This window comes from Etheostoma cragini, chromosome 2 (assembly GCF_013103735.1).
Source record: "Etheostoma cragini isolate CJK2018 chromosome 2, CSU_Ecrag_1.0, whole genome shotgun sequence".
In the NCBI taxonomy this organism is placed as follows: domain Eukaryota; kingdom Metazoa; phylum Chordata; class Actinopteri; order Perciformes; family Percidae; genus Etheostoma; species Etheostoma cragini.
This window is the reverse complement of record NC_048408.1, coordinates 12,024,016-12,039,256: the sequence shown is the minus strand read 5'-3', so window position 1 is coordinate 12,039,256 and position 15,241 is coordinate 12,024,016. Positions and strand designations below refer to the sequence as shown.

The 15,241-nt window shown below is 38.6% G+C and overlaps 2 protein-coding genes across 4 annotated transcripts in view; both read left to right on the top strand.

The window, feature by feature from the left end:
* The first annotated feature begins 294 nt into the window (after nucleotides 1–294).
* Nucleotides 295–7,860, top strand: znf330 (zinc finger protein 330). 2 transcript variants are annotated; one of them, XM_034892054.1, is made up of 10 exons: nucleotides 295–392; nucleotides 1,179–1,413; nucleotides 1,505–1,524; nucleotides 1,625–1,695; nucleotides 2,354–2,430; nucleotides 3,930–4,056; nucleotides 4,164–4,268; nucleotides 4,440–4,486; nucleotides 5,274–5,391; nucleotides 6,304–7,860. In XM_034892054.1, the coding sequence occupies exons 2-10, from the start codon at nucleotides 1,294–1,296 to the stop codon at nucleotides 6,546–6,548; spliced, it is 930 nt and encodes a 309-aa protein (XP_034747945.1). In that variant the 5' UTR covers nucleotides 295–392; nucleotides 1,179–1,293; the 3' UTR covers nucleotides 6,549–7,860. The 2 variants fall into 2 exon arrangements, with proteins under 2 accessions (XP_034747945.1, XP_034747954.1); XM_034892063.1 differs by having other exon boundaries at nucleotides 330–392; nucleotides 1,172–1,413.
* Nucleotides 7,861–7,991: 131 nt separating this feature from the next.
* Nucleotides 7,992–15,241, top strand: part of LOC117956805 (interleukin-15-like) — an 8,725-nt gene continuing 1,475 nt past the window's right edge. For both annotated transcript variants that reach the window (XM_034892083.1, XM_034892073.1), the window contains exons 1-4: nucleotides 7,992–8,245; nucleotides 13,100–13,182; nucleotides 13,929–14,016; nucleotides 14,262–14,306. In XM_034892083.1, coding sequence (XP_034747974.1) covers nucleotides 8,177–8,245; nucleotides 13,100–13,182; nucleotides 13,929–14,016; nucleotides 14,262–14,306 — 285 coding nt within the window. In that variant the 5' untranslated portion in view covers nucleotides 7,992–8,176. The remainder of the gene's footprint in view (nucleotides 8,246–13,099; nucleotides 13,183–13,928; nucleotides 14,017–14,261; nucleotides 14,307–15,241) is intronic.

Here is a 15,241-nt window from a genome sequence, read left to right as displayed (position 1 = left end):
ATTTAAAATTAAATTTCTTCAATTGAATTTCAAAATGAATTTTTCAAGGTTTTAAATTTGTATTTTGCTGTATTCCTAACTTATATGTGTTATTCCATTGCATCTGCATTTTCACAAGGCTGTTTATTGATTTATGATTTATTGCCTTATGTAGGCCTATCTAACATCTGGTAATGTGAAGTTAGAAATTGGTAGTCTAGAAAGTTAAACATACAACAAAGGTGTTTATGAATAATTGAATTGTAAGTATAGGAAATAATATAATATTTGTGAGATAACCTGCGTGTAACATTGCAGTAACGTTAATAGGAACGAACAGCTCGGCACTATTTGTCAGCCCGGACACATTTTCAGACCGGACCTACAAGAAGTCGGGAGTGCTGATCATTTCGGTAAAAGCAATTCCAAATCAGACGCTTATATTTTAAATGACACTTAGATTTAACATTTTGGACCATTAATGTAACTGCTAGACACCCTTAATATTAAATATAAACGACAATAACTAAATATAATTGAATTTATTTACCATGTGATTCTACGTATCAGATCAACAGTCTCTGCTGTCTGCAACAGCTAACGTTAGCCAACATTAACAGACATGTTATAAACTAAAGGGTTAACGTTACCGTTAATGTTTTTACTTCACAATGCGTCAAGCTGTTATCGGTCATTGCCTTACTTCTTCAATTTCGTGTGTATTTATGGACAAGAGAGGTCAAATAAACCACTTACTACTCCTTACAGCGTTACTTAGTTACTACCCTTGAAGTTTTCCTCGGTTAGCTTAATTGATTACGTATAAAATAGCTGCGTCCCAACAACACAACTAAACAAACTAATGTTCCATGTTAGCAGCAAGGGAACTAGAAAGAAGGAGCAGTCATACAGTACGTAATAACAATGTTTTGGTGTAGTTCTATTGAAGGAGGAACATAGGAAGTCCCACTAAGTTATTGCGTTAACTAGGGTTCAGAGTTAGCACCAGTTATCAGCCAAATGCTGGTAAATATCCAACTGGCTAAAACAATGGGAATCCAGTGGCTGGTCAAATGTTAACATTCACTAGCAATTTAACTGTTTTGACGATAAAGTTGACTTTGAACCCTGTTGTTAACGTATCATATCAGTGTGGTTTCACCTTTAAAATTAATCTTTCCATTTTCCTAAGTTTGCAGGTAACCAAACAATAGCTCTGTGGACACCAGCGTTAATAAACCGTCTGTTATCTCTGTGGACACCAGCTGTTAGGCCAGCTGTTAGCGCTGTGGAAACCAGCCTGTTGAACCAGAAATGCCCAAAAAGAAAACCGGTGCCCGTAAAAAGGCTGAGAGTCGTAAAGAGCGAGAGAAACAGAATCGAGCCAATCGGGATGTTGTCGATGTGGCCAAACACCCCTGCAACTCTAACATGGTGTGTATCTAAGACACAATGACAACACTCAAAGTATCACATCTGAAGTACTTTTTCTTACATTGTTCTTTATTGTCTTCTGTTTTTGTAGGACTGTGACAAATGTCAGAGGTAAGTGACTGTATTGTGGTATATAAGATTCATTTAGGTAAAAGTATTTCTAGTCAACCACTAAAACAATTTTTTTTCTCCATGTTGTGTCACCTGGTAGAAAACAGAAGAACCGAGCTTTTTGTTACTTCTGTAGTTCAGTGCAAAAGCTGCCTGTCTGCGCTCAGTGTGGTGAGTAAACTGCACAGGAAGGTGGAATGTTTACATGTACTGTATGTTAAGAAGTACTTTATGTTACTATAATCCTTCTTTCAACTCTTTCTGTTGTCCCTGCCCTGGCTGTGGCTCTCAGCACCAAGCTCATTCACCAAGACATACCTCCTTAGAAATAGATCATGAATCACTGTAGTTTGTAACATTAACTACTCAAACAGTTGTAAATACTGCATTTGGGGACTATTTTCAGCAACATGTGTTGCCCTAGTGACTATTTACAGGACCAGGATTGTGTATAAGGGATCAACTCAAGTCATAATGAAGTAACATGTCACCCAGTGCAACAGTGGGATTTGTTGATCTGTTTTTAAAAACTGCAATGGAGGTCTATGGCACGGAATAATAAGATACAAGAATATCACTCTTTAGCTACACAGATGTTACATATTTATTGGATTAGTTATTGGTTGGTTTGGTCTTTTAATGGGATTCGTTGATAATTAAAAATAGTCCTGTAAAAAAACAAAAAGTCAAATTTGGTGCAGCAGAGGTCAAGATATATCCTGACTTTTAGTCCCTAGGAACACATCAGGTTTAAATAATGTTACCTCTAAATACAATTATGAACCTGGAAATTAGCATAATATGAGCACTTTAATGCTTGTGTTGTCAGGCAAAACCAAGTGCATGAAGTCATCAGATTGTGTCGTCAAGCATCCAGGCATCCACAGCACTGGAATGGCCATGGTGGTAAGTTAGCAATGTCTTAATATTTTATAAGTTTGTCTGTTAATAATGTCTTGGTTATTTTAGTTCAAGCTAGGGCTGGACGATTATGGCCAAAATGATAATCATGATTATTTGGATCAAAATTTTGATCGCGATTATTCTCACGATTATTTGTTGATTTTAACTAAAACTAATTTTATTATCACATAGGCTATTTATTACTGCGAGAGACGGCTGGCTCATTAAGAACGGGTCCAGCATGGGTCGAATGGCAGATACACACGTCGTGTGTATGAAGTGTCTGTATCGTCACTGCGCTGCATTTTTATGAACTATGATATTCTGGCCATGGATCACATCTCTGTGAAATGCATTTTTTAGTCTAAAACAAATGTTCCATACAATGCAGTAAATTATTTTTTGTTTAAAGGGATGGTTAGGAATAATTTCACCCCATGGTCCTTTGCACAATCACCTCGTGCCAAACAACCCCCATAAGCTTTTTTCCCTTGGTCTAACTTAGAGTTAGTCCTATCAGCGGAATGGCTTAGTGCATGCGCTAATGGAACCGACTGTGTATCTTGTAAATGACTCCACTAATAATGCCCGGAATGGTACCAAACTTCCACAGTAGTACAAATAGGTCCTGTACTCATAAAATAAGGCATTGGAAAGTTTGTAAGTACAGCAGGAATTTATTTAAACAGCACTTGTCTGATGAATTCTACTTTCTGCTGCTAGCGTTGCTAGCTAGCTCTCTGATTCTCCTCCATTAATTGTAGCTCCTCGTCCGTGTATTCAGGCTTGAATTGGTACGGCCATCAGGTTCAATGTTCTCAAAATATGCCATTTTGTTGATCTTTTCTTCTGTTCTCTCGCTTCTTGCTACTTTAACTGTAGTCTCTTCCTGCAATAGATGTAGAAGCATGACATCTAAGATAAGATAAGATAATTTGTTTATTAGTCCCCAATGGGGAAATTACTGCACTTCACTCTGTGTACACACTTTTTGTTAGTACTCACACACAGGCCTGAAATACACACACATGCTCAGGACCTATACATGCACTATACATGGAGAGATGTCAAAGTGAGTGGGCTGCCAGCTGAACCAGCGCCCTGAGCGGTCGGGGGGGTACGGTGCCTTGCTCAAGAGCACCTGGCAGTGCCCAGGAGGTGAACTGGCATCTCTCCAGCCACCAATCCACGCTCCCAACTTTTTGGGTCCATACGGGGATTTGAACCAGTGACCCTCCGGTTCCCAACCCAACTCCCTATGGACTGAGCTACTGCCACCCCCAAATCTAATCTAATCTAAATCTAATCTAATGCTGAAAGAGACTACCGGTAGAGTGGGAGCAAGAGAACAGAAGAAAAGAACAGAAGAAATTGCAGAGTTTGAGGTTAACATTCAACGTGACAATGAGTGGAGTGGAGACAGTGAGGGGAAAGAATTAAATTAAAATTGTTGCAAAATATCACGATACAGGTGACGTTGTAATTTTCTTCTTGACCACAAGGGGGCAGTATGTGACTTCTGTGAAGCGTGGGTGTGCCATGGCAGGAAATGTCTTAGCACTCATGCCTGTGTGTGTCCTCTGACTGATGCAGACTGCATTGAGTGTGACCGGGCTGTCTGGGATCATGGTGAGACCCCCGACGTTTTTTTTTTTTTATTTACCCAGTCACATCAGTATCACACAGGATATCAGCTGTCATGAGTTACTATCTGTCTGTTTAAACTTCCTGAACAGGAGGGCGAATCTTCCGCTGTTCCTTTTGTCATAACTTCTTGTGTGAGGATGATCAGTTTGAGCACCAGGCAAGCTGCCAAGTCCTCCAGGCAGAAACTTACAAATGTGAGTCATTTTGTTTTCCTTTTACAATCTCATTCAGTGGCTTTTTGTGGTTAATGAGTAAAGGGAGGTGTACCTATCCATTGCAGGGAATACTGTCTCGAGGGTATTTGGGCAAAAGAGGGAATATGATTGTTTACATTTTGTTTTGCCTTTGTATACATAATATTTTAGGTGTTTCCTGTAATAGACTGGGACAGCACTCCTGCCTGCGCTGTAAGGTGAGGGGAATGCTAACACACCTCAGCTTAATCTACAAAATGCACAAGTGGCTTGGCAGTTTATGATAGCATTAGTTTCCAAAGCAATTTTACTGATATAGCGGATTTTATTACATGTAAACTCAGCGTACTTTACATGAAATACAATTAATTAAATACAATAAAGGGAAGAAACAACAAAAGAAAACAGAAAAAACACCTTTCAAAAGGAATAGGCAAACCCTTTATTTTTATATGTGTGTGTGTGTGTGTATATATATACATATATATATATATATATATATATACACACACACACACACAGTGTCTAGGTTGGTTAATAGAATAGAATACATTTGCATTGCATTTTGAACATAATAGAATAAGAATATAAAATAAAATAAAATAAAATAAAAATATGCATTTACATACAATCCCCGGTAGCAAAAGACATTCAAAGCTGATTTCAGCTGAAGGTAATATGATAGTCTCAGTCGGCTGAATCTAGTGACTTAAGTGCTACAAGCATTTTGTCCTAAGACAAAACCACAAGTATTCCTAAAGGAAGTAGTGATGGAAAACAGAGAGGACATTTTGTACTGAAAAGACAGTCACTTTGGAAAAAAATTAAGCCTGTGGATCAGTCCCAACAGTTACATAAATACTGTCTGTAAAGTGAATTATCATTCAGCTTGAAGAGTCATCTGATTTCTTTCTCATAATTCAAACCAGAATTTACACTATATATCCAGATGTGTGTGGCGTTAACATTTCCATGTGATGATTTCCTTCAACACTGTCCTCTCAGGCCTGTTACTGTGATGACCATGCCAAGAGTAAGGTCTTCAAACAGGAAAAGGGCAAAGCCCCACCCTGCCCAAAGTGTGGTCACGAAACCCAGGAGACCAAAGACCTCAGCATGTCCAGTGAGTCTCAAGTGATTGTTTTTCCTGTAAAGGAAGTTGCAGCAGCCTCAACTTCCTCGCTAAATCATGATTTTAAGAAATGAAACCAAAAGAATGAAAGCAGGGACATTTTCAAGGAATGTACTTTATTTAACAGTTGTGTGTCAACTCTGAGAAAAACAAGTGCTTTTCTCTCGTTTCACATTTTTATTCAACTTTTACTTAAAATGTATGTTGATATTAACACATTTACTGCACTTTTTATGTGAGAGCTTCCTAAAAGAGGTGCATTGGACAAAATGGCTTTATTAGATCCTCCATGACTAATTTAAATGCAACATTGCAGTGTGGAACCAATGTGCAATGTGATGTTATTGAGCTTGAAGTTTCATCCTTGAACAAGGGAAAATTAATTTGACCAAAAGGAAAAAGGATTCTTTCAAAAAGTTTAAGCACAGACCTGATCCGTTAGATCAGGTCTGCATTGATGATCCTTTCTATTTTGTTTTCATAAAAAACAAAACGTTGATATTTGACTTGTGTTGTACGAAACGAGCCATGGCATATGAGTTTTCCGGCTACCCAGACTAGAAACAGGGCTGTACTTAAGGAAAGGGTTACAAATCTTTATTTATTGTGTAGCGGAGGGAATATTTATTTCGCCATGCCACTCTTTCAAGATTCTGGAAATACCTTTGAAAACAGAGGTAAATGCTGTTCAACAACCTCTGGTTTTTGAAAGATTGGGAGGTATTTCTTTTTCAGGTGCTTAGCTCTGTTAAATTAACTTTTAACACAGAGCAATAAATGGAAACCGCAATGGCTCTGTAATACATGAACATGCTTTTCTGAAACCTTCCGTGACTTTTTTGTCACTTCACCATCCCAGTAAATGAAACCAGAGCTAATGTCACATCTGTGTGTTCTCTGCAGCTCGCACGCTGAAATTTGGCCGCCAGGCTGGCGCTGATGACGACGATTATGACGACGGAGCGTCAGGGTACGACTCCTACTGGAAGAACCTAGCATCTGGAGGCGGCCAACAGGACGACGATGATGACGACGACGAGGAAGACGAGGATGACGAGGATGACTATGAGGAAGAAGAGGAAGAAGAGGATGAGGAGGAAAAGGCTGCTGATTCCATGGCTGGTCTTAACCTGGACGGGGCCACCTGAGCCGGGGCCAAGACTGGAGAGCACAGTCTCATAGCTCCAAATAAGTCTCAGCCGATGTTCACTTGTTACAATGCAGGAATTAATAGTGACATACTTTAAGAATTCAACAACATACATGGTATAACTGAAGCTAGGAATCAACACCAGTACTGATGCATACTCTGAAGAATGTAAATGTTTTTCTGTAAAAAACTTACTCAAGCAGCCGCACAGGAATTAGAAAAATACTAAATGCCCGATTATGAATCTGACCAGACACTTAGAGAGTTAGAAAAGAAATATCTATTTTCTATAACCGTCCCTAGAGACGACTTGTTTTCTGCTGTTGTTACATCCCAGGCTGGATATGCGTTGTAAACCCCTTTTAATTAGAAATAAGGAATATGTACTTTTTACCTTTGTGACACAGGCCCCTCCACAAGAATGCTAATAGAGCTGTGCAGTGGGAGGCACCAAAAGTGTTTTTTCTAAACGGAAATTCCCAATTCAAAGTTTAGCTTGAACGATTTTCTGCGTGTTTCTCAACCATAATAACACATGAATGTCCTGTTAAATGTAACCATGCTGTAAGTTTATGTTCTGATCATCAGTTCTAGTTATTGCAGCTTTGTTTTGGAGATAATCATGTTTGGCGTGGTGGATTGCCCTAAATGTAAAAATACCCATGATCCCCGGCTGCTGTAGCTACAGCAAAGAATACGGTCACAGGTGCAAGTTGGAGCTGTAGCTTGGAGCTGTGAACAAAAATGGAGCTGTAGTTGCCAAATTGATCCAGACTCGACCCAAAAGCTGAATGCGAATTTCTTTAAGCTGCAGTTTGGTCATCATTAAAAAAAAAGAAAGAACTTATGTTTGTTTGCTTGCTGGTTATTAGCAGAACCTAACAACAGAATATTACTGTAATTCATGTCAGTGATTAGAGGATTTTTACAGTAATGGGAGGCTTAGTTAACTTCTTTACTTCTGTTATTCATGTGTACGGACTCATATCTTTGATACTTTCTAAAGTAGTTGGTCAGCCTTTGTGCTGATGTGACTTTTTTTGAACTCAGGGTGCCTGAAGGAACCCCTCCTACTTTACAACTCTATAATGCATATTAATAATAATCCTTGAGGCTCTAATGACTTGAGTTTATATTGAATTAATTTGCAGTCTATGTGGTAATTGGATTGAGCCTACCCTGCATCAATGCAATGCAAATGTCCAAACAACTTGACGTATTTGCCCTGACCCTCATGTAATCAGCTGCATTTGTGGAGACATGTTTTTGTTTTAGCTATATGCCAATAAACATAAAAAATACGAATTGAGGGATCATGTTCAAATGACTGGTGCTTTTGATCGTTGTGGATTGAAGACTGACAGAAGTATTAATCTGAAAAAAGAAAGCTATGAAAAGCTCCCCTGACAAGAACTAAATGACGAATCAAAGGAGGAGTGAACTTGAAGCGAGCAGGGCGTGTGAGTCCGTATCGGGATTCTTCATGTGGACCGCACTCACTGACGCCTCAAGCGTTAATAATGCTTAACACGGACAAATGAGCTTCATAGGAACAAATGAAATGCAAAAATGTGATTTTGGCTTGTTGCTTCGCTGGGTAGGAGAGAAACCGCTGCTACTACGCAGATGACAAACTTCATGACCGCGCTCCCGGTGATCCTTGTCCAGCCCACATTTCCCGGAGACCTGCGAGCGGTGAGCGGACTTCCTCTGTGTATATGTGTCTGTGTGTGTGTCACAATTGTAACCAACACCTCAAATTGTGGACTTCTAGTTCAAGTAAAGGTTTAATTTAGCAAGACAGAAAAGTGGCAGTTTACACCGGCCGGGAAGAATTGGTGCGTAATGATCGGAGGTGTGTCAACTTGGTGATCCACGTGGGTCCACGGGAGATAGTTTAAATGCAGTCGGTGAACCGTGCTCCGTTTGGTTATTTGGTTGAAACCAAACAAGGCACCAGTACCGTTCCTCCACTGGTTTGGTTTCATTTTCAGTTGGGGCAGAGGACATGATCTGTTTAAACAGCAAGCTCCCCCTTCTGTCTGGAGATTGCTAGCTCGGCGTGACGTTTATGTAAGAGTCGCGTCAACAAACAACACCTGCTCAGCTTGAATGTAAAGAAACAGCTGGTGGGATATATTTTTTTCTCACTGCAAACTAAAAGAAGCCTAAAAATAAGGCGATTTGTCAGCTTTTTTATCCCAACAAGATGTTAAGAGTACACCTACTACTTTAACATATTGGTCTTAATGTGTTAAAGACTTTGTGAAATTAGAAATAAATTCACAGATTCGAACTTCCGGGATCAATTACTCTATAGGGAACATAGACCGTATATATATTTATATTAACGGTCTATGATAGGGAAATGTTAAATCACAAATTACTTTCCTACCGTAGTAAGGTTAACAACGAGCTCAACTCATTTTCATCCAAACGTTCTTCAACCTGGAGAAATAACATTGTGTGTAACATTTCAAAATGTCCTCCTTCCTTAATAAAGTATCTATCTATCTACCTGTCTGTCTATCTTCCTGTCTGTCTCTCTACCTGTCTGTCTGTCTGTCTGTCTATACGAGCAGCTGTTGGAGAGACGGCAGTGAGACGATAGCTTAGGGACAGTCTACAAATTAAAACAACAAAAAGAGATAAAACAATATTGATTAATTTAATGATTAAAGAAGGTAGTGTCTCCAAACTCACCTCAATTACTACTTGTTTAATGGTAGTTATACTACAGCACCTAGCCTACTTTAAAAAAAATAAGCATATTTATAATTTGGGTGAATTTGTTTTTGCCCAAACCATTTAGTAGGTGTCATATAAACGACGATTGCTGTCTCCAAAATTGATAAACACATAGAAGCCCCCCTGCTTGTTGTACCACAGCAGTTATTTTTCAAAAATTAGCATATTTGTAATTTTGGTGATCACACTCCACTATTATGGTGGCCATTTCAATAGATTTACTCGTGGAAACATAATAAGGTTGGAAACTGAATTACTCCTCTAGTAAACTAGTATTCACATGAAATAAAACAATAAATCATTGAGACCATTCAGCACACTGGGTAGCAACAAATTAAACACGTGAACTGGTTGCTATGGACTTGTCACTAGGCTTCCTCAGTCATTGTGTATTTTAGCATAGGCAAAGCTGCCGAAGCTGAACAATATCAAAAACTCCATTTCTCAGATGAGCGTTGATTTGGCAGCTTGCAGGCTACTGCTCCTTACTGACCTCAAATTTACTTGAAAAGGCTGTCGTTTGCACAAATAATCACTGGGCCCAAAAGGATAATTGAGTTGGGTATGGCTGCAGCATGGAGACCCTCATGCCCCCCCGCCTGCAAAATTACGAATCCCACTATGGATAGGGTATTAAGGTTAGGGTTAGGGGATTGGTCAGGGGATAGGACCATAGACAGTTATAGAAATGGACCAAGAGATCCCGTTGTTCTGGACGGAGACCAGTGAAGTGTATTAGAAGCAGTTTTCCGGTGATGGTGAGCTTGACGAACAACTTGTCTGAAAGTTGTAAGTCTTCTGGTAGATGTGCCAAGAGAAATCTTAATCATTCCCAAACTTAAAGAGACAGAAATGATGTTAGGAGATAACATAGACACAGGCTAACTATTGCTAACTTTGATGAGTTAACATTAGTAAGTAAACCTACAGCTAATGTAAGTCCAAACTGTCTGCGAGCTTACCCTCTACTATACGGTAATTTCTCTACAGTGGTACAGTAGGTTGCGGTGGCTATGACAATTGTTGTATTTACAAAATATTTTTACAAAAATGTCTGCTATGGAGCCATAACGTGAGGTAAAAGGTAATGGAGCCTTTTATCCATTGTCGTGTTTCTTAAGAAAAAATGGACAAATAGTTTTTAAACGCTTCAGTTTTTTGTTTTGGATGTTTTTGAACTAAACAGTACGGCAATCATGCAAATAAGAACAAATATTTTTTCAGCAGATTTCTTAGTTACAACACGATCAAAGCACTTTTGTGTTAATATGTGCGGGCAATATTCCTCCGGTGGTCCATTCCATAAAAACCAAACAGTCCCTTAGTTTCATTTTATTTCTGTGTCATGCCAAACATTTTGCCCGTCTCACATGTGACACCACAAACTTATTTAGCTTAGTCCTTGGGTTGCATATACAAATCATTCGGAGAAATACATTCATACAAATATATATACACACACAGTACACACACGCACACACACAATATATATACAAACAACAAATCCTCATCTACAGATCATCTCCTTAAAGAGCGTTTTTCCTCTTCTCTTTGGCTTTCTCAAGCTAATTAGCTAATTTTTAACATATGTTTCACATGTGCAACAGACATCTTGTTGCGAAACATACAGGTATAAATTAGCTAATATTCAAGTTTAGACAAACAAGTCACACACTGTATGCCTACCTCAGAACTAAGAAACAAAGCCAGACCTGAATTTTGAGTCTCTCTCTGCAAAGGTTGTAGGTCAACATAAGTAAACAAAATGAGCATCATCCATATTTACCAAATCAATCTCTGCTTTTATGTTACTAAACAAAAAATCCAGCTGTTCACAATAAAAAAGAACAATAGAAAACCAAATGGAACAAATTTTCTGTATCATTCAAACAACACATGCGACATAATCGTTTTTCCACTTCTACTTATCGTCCTGGGTTCATCGTGTGAAGGTAAAACAAAAGGTCTCACTCGAGCACATAGAGATCTTTGCCTTTTTGACAAATTATAATATTATACACAGTCGAAGTTAATTCTTGGCAGTAGCTCAGTCCAGAGAGTTGGGTTGGGAACCCGAGGGTCACTAGTTCAAGTCCATATACAGACCAAAGTATGGTGGTGGACTGGCAGCTGGAGAGGTGCCAGTTCACCTCCTGGGCACTGCCGATTTGAACAAGGCACTGACCCCCAACTGCTCAGGGCGCCTTTCAATGGGCAGCCCCCCCCACTCTGACATCTCTCCATTAGTGCATGTATAAGTATTGAGCGTGTGTGTAATTCAGGCTGGTGTGTAATTACAAAAGAATTGTAATTTCCCCTTATGGGAATAATACATTGTTATTCTTAATTCTGGAGTTTTCAAATCTGGCCACAGCACAGGCATCCACCCTAGACACTTCTATTTATGGACATATGGAACCGCTCAGCTCCAGTGTTGTGCTGACTTTTGCATCCCTGCCAAGAATTACATCCGCTCAGGATCAATCCTTTCTGCAGAATAATGCATGTTCCTAACACTCATCACTGCCAAAATTGCACCCACCTCACAGGCAGCAAGGAAATGCTGCTAAATGAGTCTAATAAAACATTAATGACTTTACATGTTCTAAAATGATAGACTTCAGATCATTTATAATCATTGATAAAGAAGTGTATAGTTTTCAAACATCACTTTGCCTCAGACTCCGGCTTCCATAGCTCTCCAGCTCAGCATCAAGTACCAAACGTGTGGTAGGTAGCTGGTCGATCATCCCCAGTGCCATCGGTAGGCAGCCCTCCCCTGAAACATCAGCTGCTGCCCCTAGTTTTCCTGGTCACTCCACCAGTGCTCTTGTCCTAGGTCAACTCTGCTGCTTGGTGTCCCTTGTGTTGGAAAACCTGCTAAGCAACAACAGCAGGGCTACTTCACTATGGAAACCGCAGAGATTAAGCACATTTCTGCCATTGTTACCTAGATGCCTGTGTCACAGTTATATATATATATATATATACCGTATATATATATGCATACCTTCAGCAGCAAAATACAGTATCCGCAATTATTTTTAATGAAGGAATTAATGAACCACAATTCAAACAATTTTAGAGCATATTAAGCCAAGTTTAAGCTAACCTGCACTGGCTCCCAGTCTGTTTCAGGCTTGATTTTAAAGTTATCTTTGCTCCTAATGGTTTGGGACTGGCCTACATTACGCATTAATTGTCGTTTTATAATCCTTCACGGCCAATTAGATCCTCTGCTGACGTTTAAAAAAAAATGCAAACTATCACACAAATTTTTAAAAAACTAATTACCAAAACTATGGAACTCCTTACCCAAGGCAAAATCTGTGGATATTTTTAAACAATTGAAAACATATTTATTCAGCACTGCTTTTAGGTAATTCTGACTGGGATCTGTTCATTTACCTTTTGTAGTTTACATATTTTATTGTTCTTTTGCTTTCTCCTGTTTTATTTAGATCTTTTACATATTCTGTTTTTCTTGGCATAGCTGTTCTTGATATTCGCTCCTCTGTGGTTTGTTCATTTGATTGCTTGGTAGTATTACACAAATGTCTGCACTCGTTTGATGGGGATTGATGATTATCTTCATTTTGGGGTTTCTCATTTGTTGTAATGCACTTGAGCTACACTCTCTGTATGAAAGGTGCTAAATAAACAAAGTTAATTTTTCAAAGTTCATTAAAACAACAATAACAATCCCCTTGGTTGAATAAGACCTTAGGTCTTATACGTGTATGTTTGACCTAAAACATATTCTGTTTGATTTTTGTCAACATTTTCTTGTGTTATTTCTAGAAAGGCGTCCACTTCCAGTCGACCTACAACCTTTGCAGAGAGAGACACAAAATTCAGGTCTGGCTTTGTTTCTTAGTTCTGAGGTAGGCATACAGTGTGTGACTTGTTTGTCTCAACTTGAATATGGCTTATCATACACACAAATGACAGAGGTGTTGTTTCTGTAGTTAGAAGTAAACATTACCAAATACAACACAAATTTGGTCGTATATATATATCGGATATAAGCAATATTACACCAGAGAGTGTAATAAATAATGTCATTAATGGCACGACAGTGATGCGGTCAGGACCGAGGTGCCTGCGTGTAATATTGTGATTATAAGTGTTTTACACACAGTAAACGGTTACCAACTGAATAAAAGATAGTCTATTTCCACGACGTTCCACTTTCAGGCTTACTCCGGTGCTGCCAGGAATTCTGCCAAATGTCCCTCATTTTGGCCGAACAGTTTTCTGTTTAACAAGTAAAACAACTTTTGAATGTACACGTTCCACCAAAACAAGTTCCTTCCCGGGGCTATTTTGCCGCGTCACCGTGGCTCTGTCCAGCGCCACCCATGACGATAATGATTGGTTTATGGTAATAAATCAGAGAACGATTTTCTCCCGTCACAGAATGCTGGATGGACTAGCCAGACCCTCCTCAGCAGCGCTTTGGAGGAGGGTCTGGCAAAGTGAGACTATAAAAGATATAACTAATCTTCATATTGTCCCTGTCTTTCACAACTTTATCTTTTATACTTTGTTTGCTTCCATAGCCGCTGTTAAAAACAAGTCTACATTCTCATAATTAATGTTTTGTAATTAATGTCTCATCCTCTTACAGCTTCCTGAGTACATCTACGTCTGCTGCTTCTGCGCTTGATACATCACATGCACACATTTGCTTGAAGAATCTGAAAAACGCCATTGAGGTGAGAGGGGGTATTAAATAATATAACATTTTGGTTATGTTTATCTTTTACCAATTATAATAAAAGCAATTGTTTCATACCAGATGTCAAAACATCATGATTTTATGTTCACTTATACTTTGTTGACACTTTCCTGTTTGTTTTTTACACATGTAATGGATAGTTGGTTTTGTTTAATATTTGAAACATCATTCGAAACCCTAATCTTTTAAATTTTGTTTTTTATTTTTTGTACCCCTGTTCAGAAATCTGATGCTATGCTGTATGCCCCATCAGCTAGTGACGTCAAAGTAAGTTCTGAAAGAACATGTTAAGTTAGGAGAACGATGAGAAGATCAGCGTACATGCCTGCACACTTATGTCATGATGTTCCAATGTAAACTTAAAGGATAAGTTAACTTATTGTCAACAAATCCTATGGAAAAGACCAAAACCAACAATGAATCAATTCTACTAACTTTATGGTCAAAGCCTGAGTGTCTTACAAACCTCTATTAACAAATAAATGCATAACTGAGCTGCATTTTTGTACTGGTTGACATTTACTGGCATTGCAATGAACCTGGACACTATACTTTGAGTAAATGAGTCAACCTCTGCCCAGCTGGCAATAACACTCATTAGTTCCCCAAATGAGTAGTAATCCCTGACTGAAACTAGTTGCACCATTTACTCTTGTTTGAGTAAGTAAGAGTTTAAAAACTACAATTCCCAGTTGATTTAGAAAATGCCATAATCATTCTTATCCACGTTGGTGGTATGGCTCCATGGATGGTAATGTCAGTGAGTCCACCACGTTAGTGCTGACTAAATCTCAAGACTTTTAGATGAATTGCCATTAACCTTAACACAGGCATCAATGGTCTGCAGACGATGATGCCTAATGACTTGGGTGACGCTCTCACCTTTCCTTTAGCTCCACCATGAGGTTGACAATTGCAGCTTTGAGTTGAATGTCTTAACTATTATATGGATTGCCATGAAATTTGGAACAGGCATATATATATATATATATATATATGTATATATACAGTGGCTACGGAAAGTATTCAGACACCTTTAAATTTTTCACTCTTTGTTTCATTGCAGCCATTTTCCAAAAATCAAAAAAGTTCATTTTATTTCTCAGTAATGTACACTCCATATGTCCATCTTGGACAGAAAAAAACAGAAATGTAGAAATTTTTGCAAATTTATTAAAAAAGAAAAACTGAAATATCACATG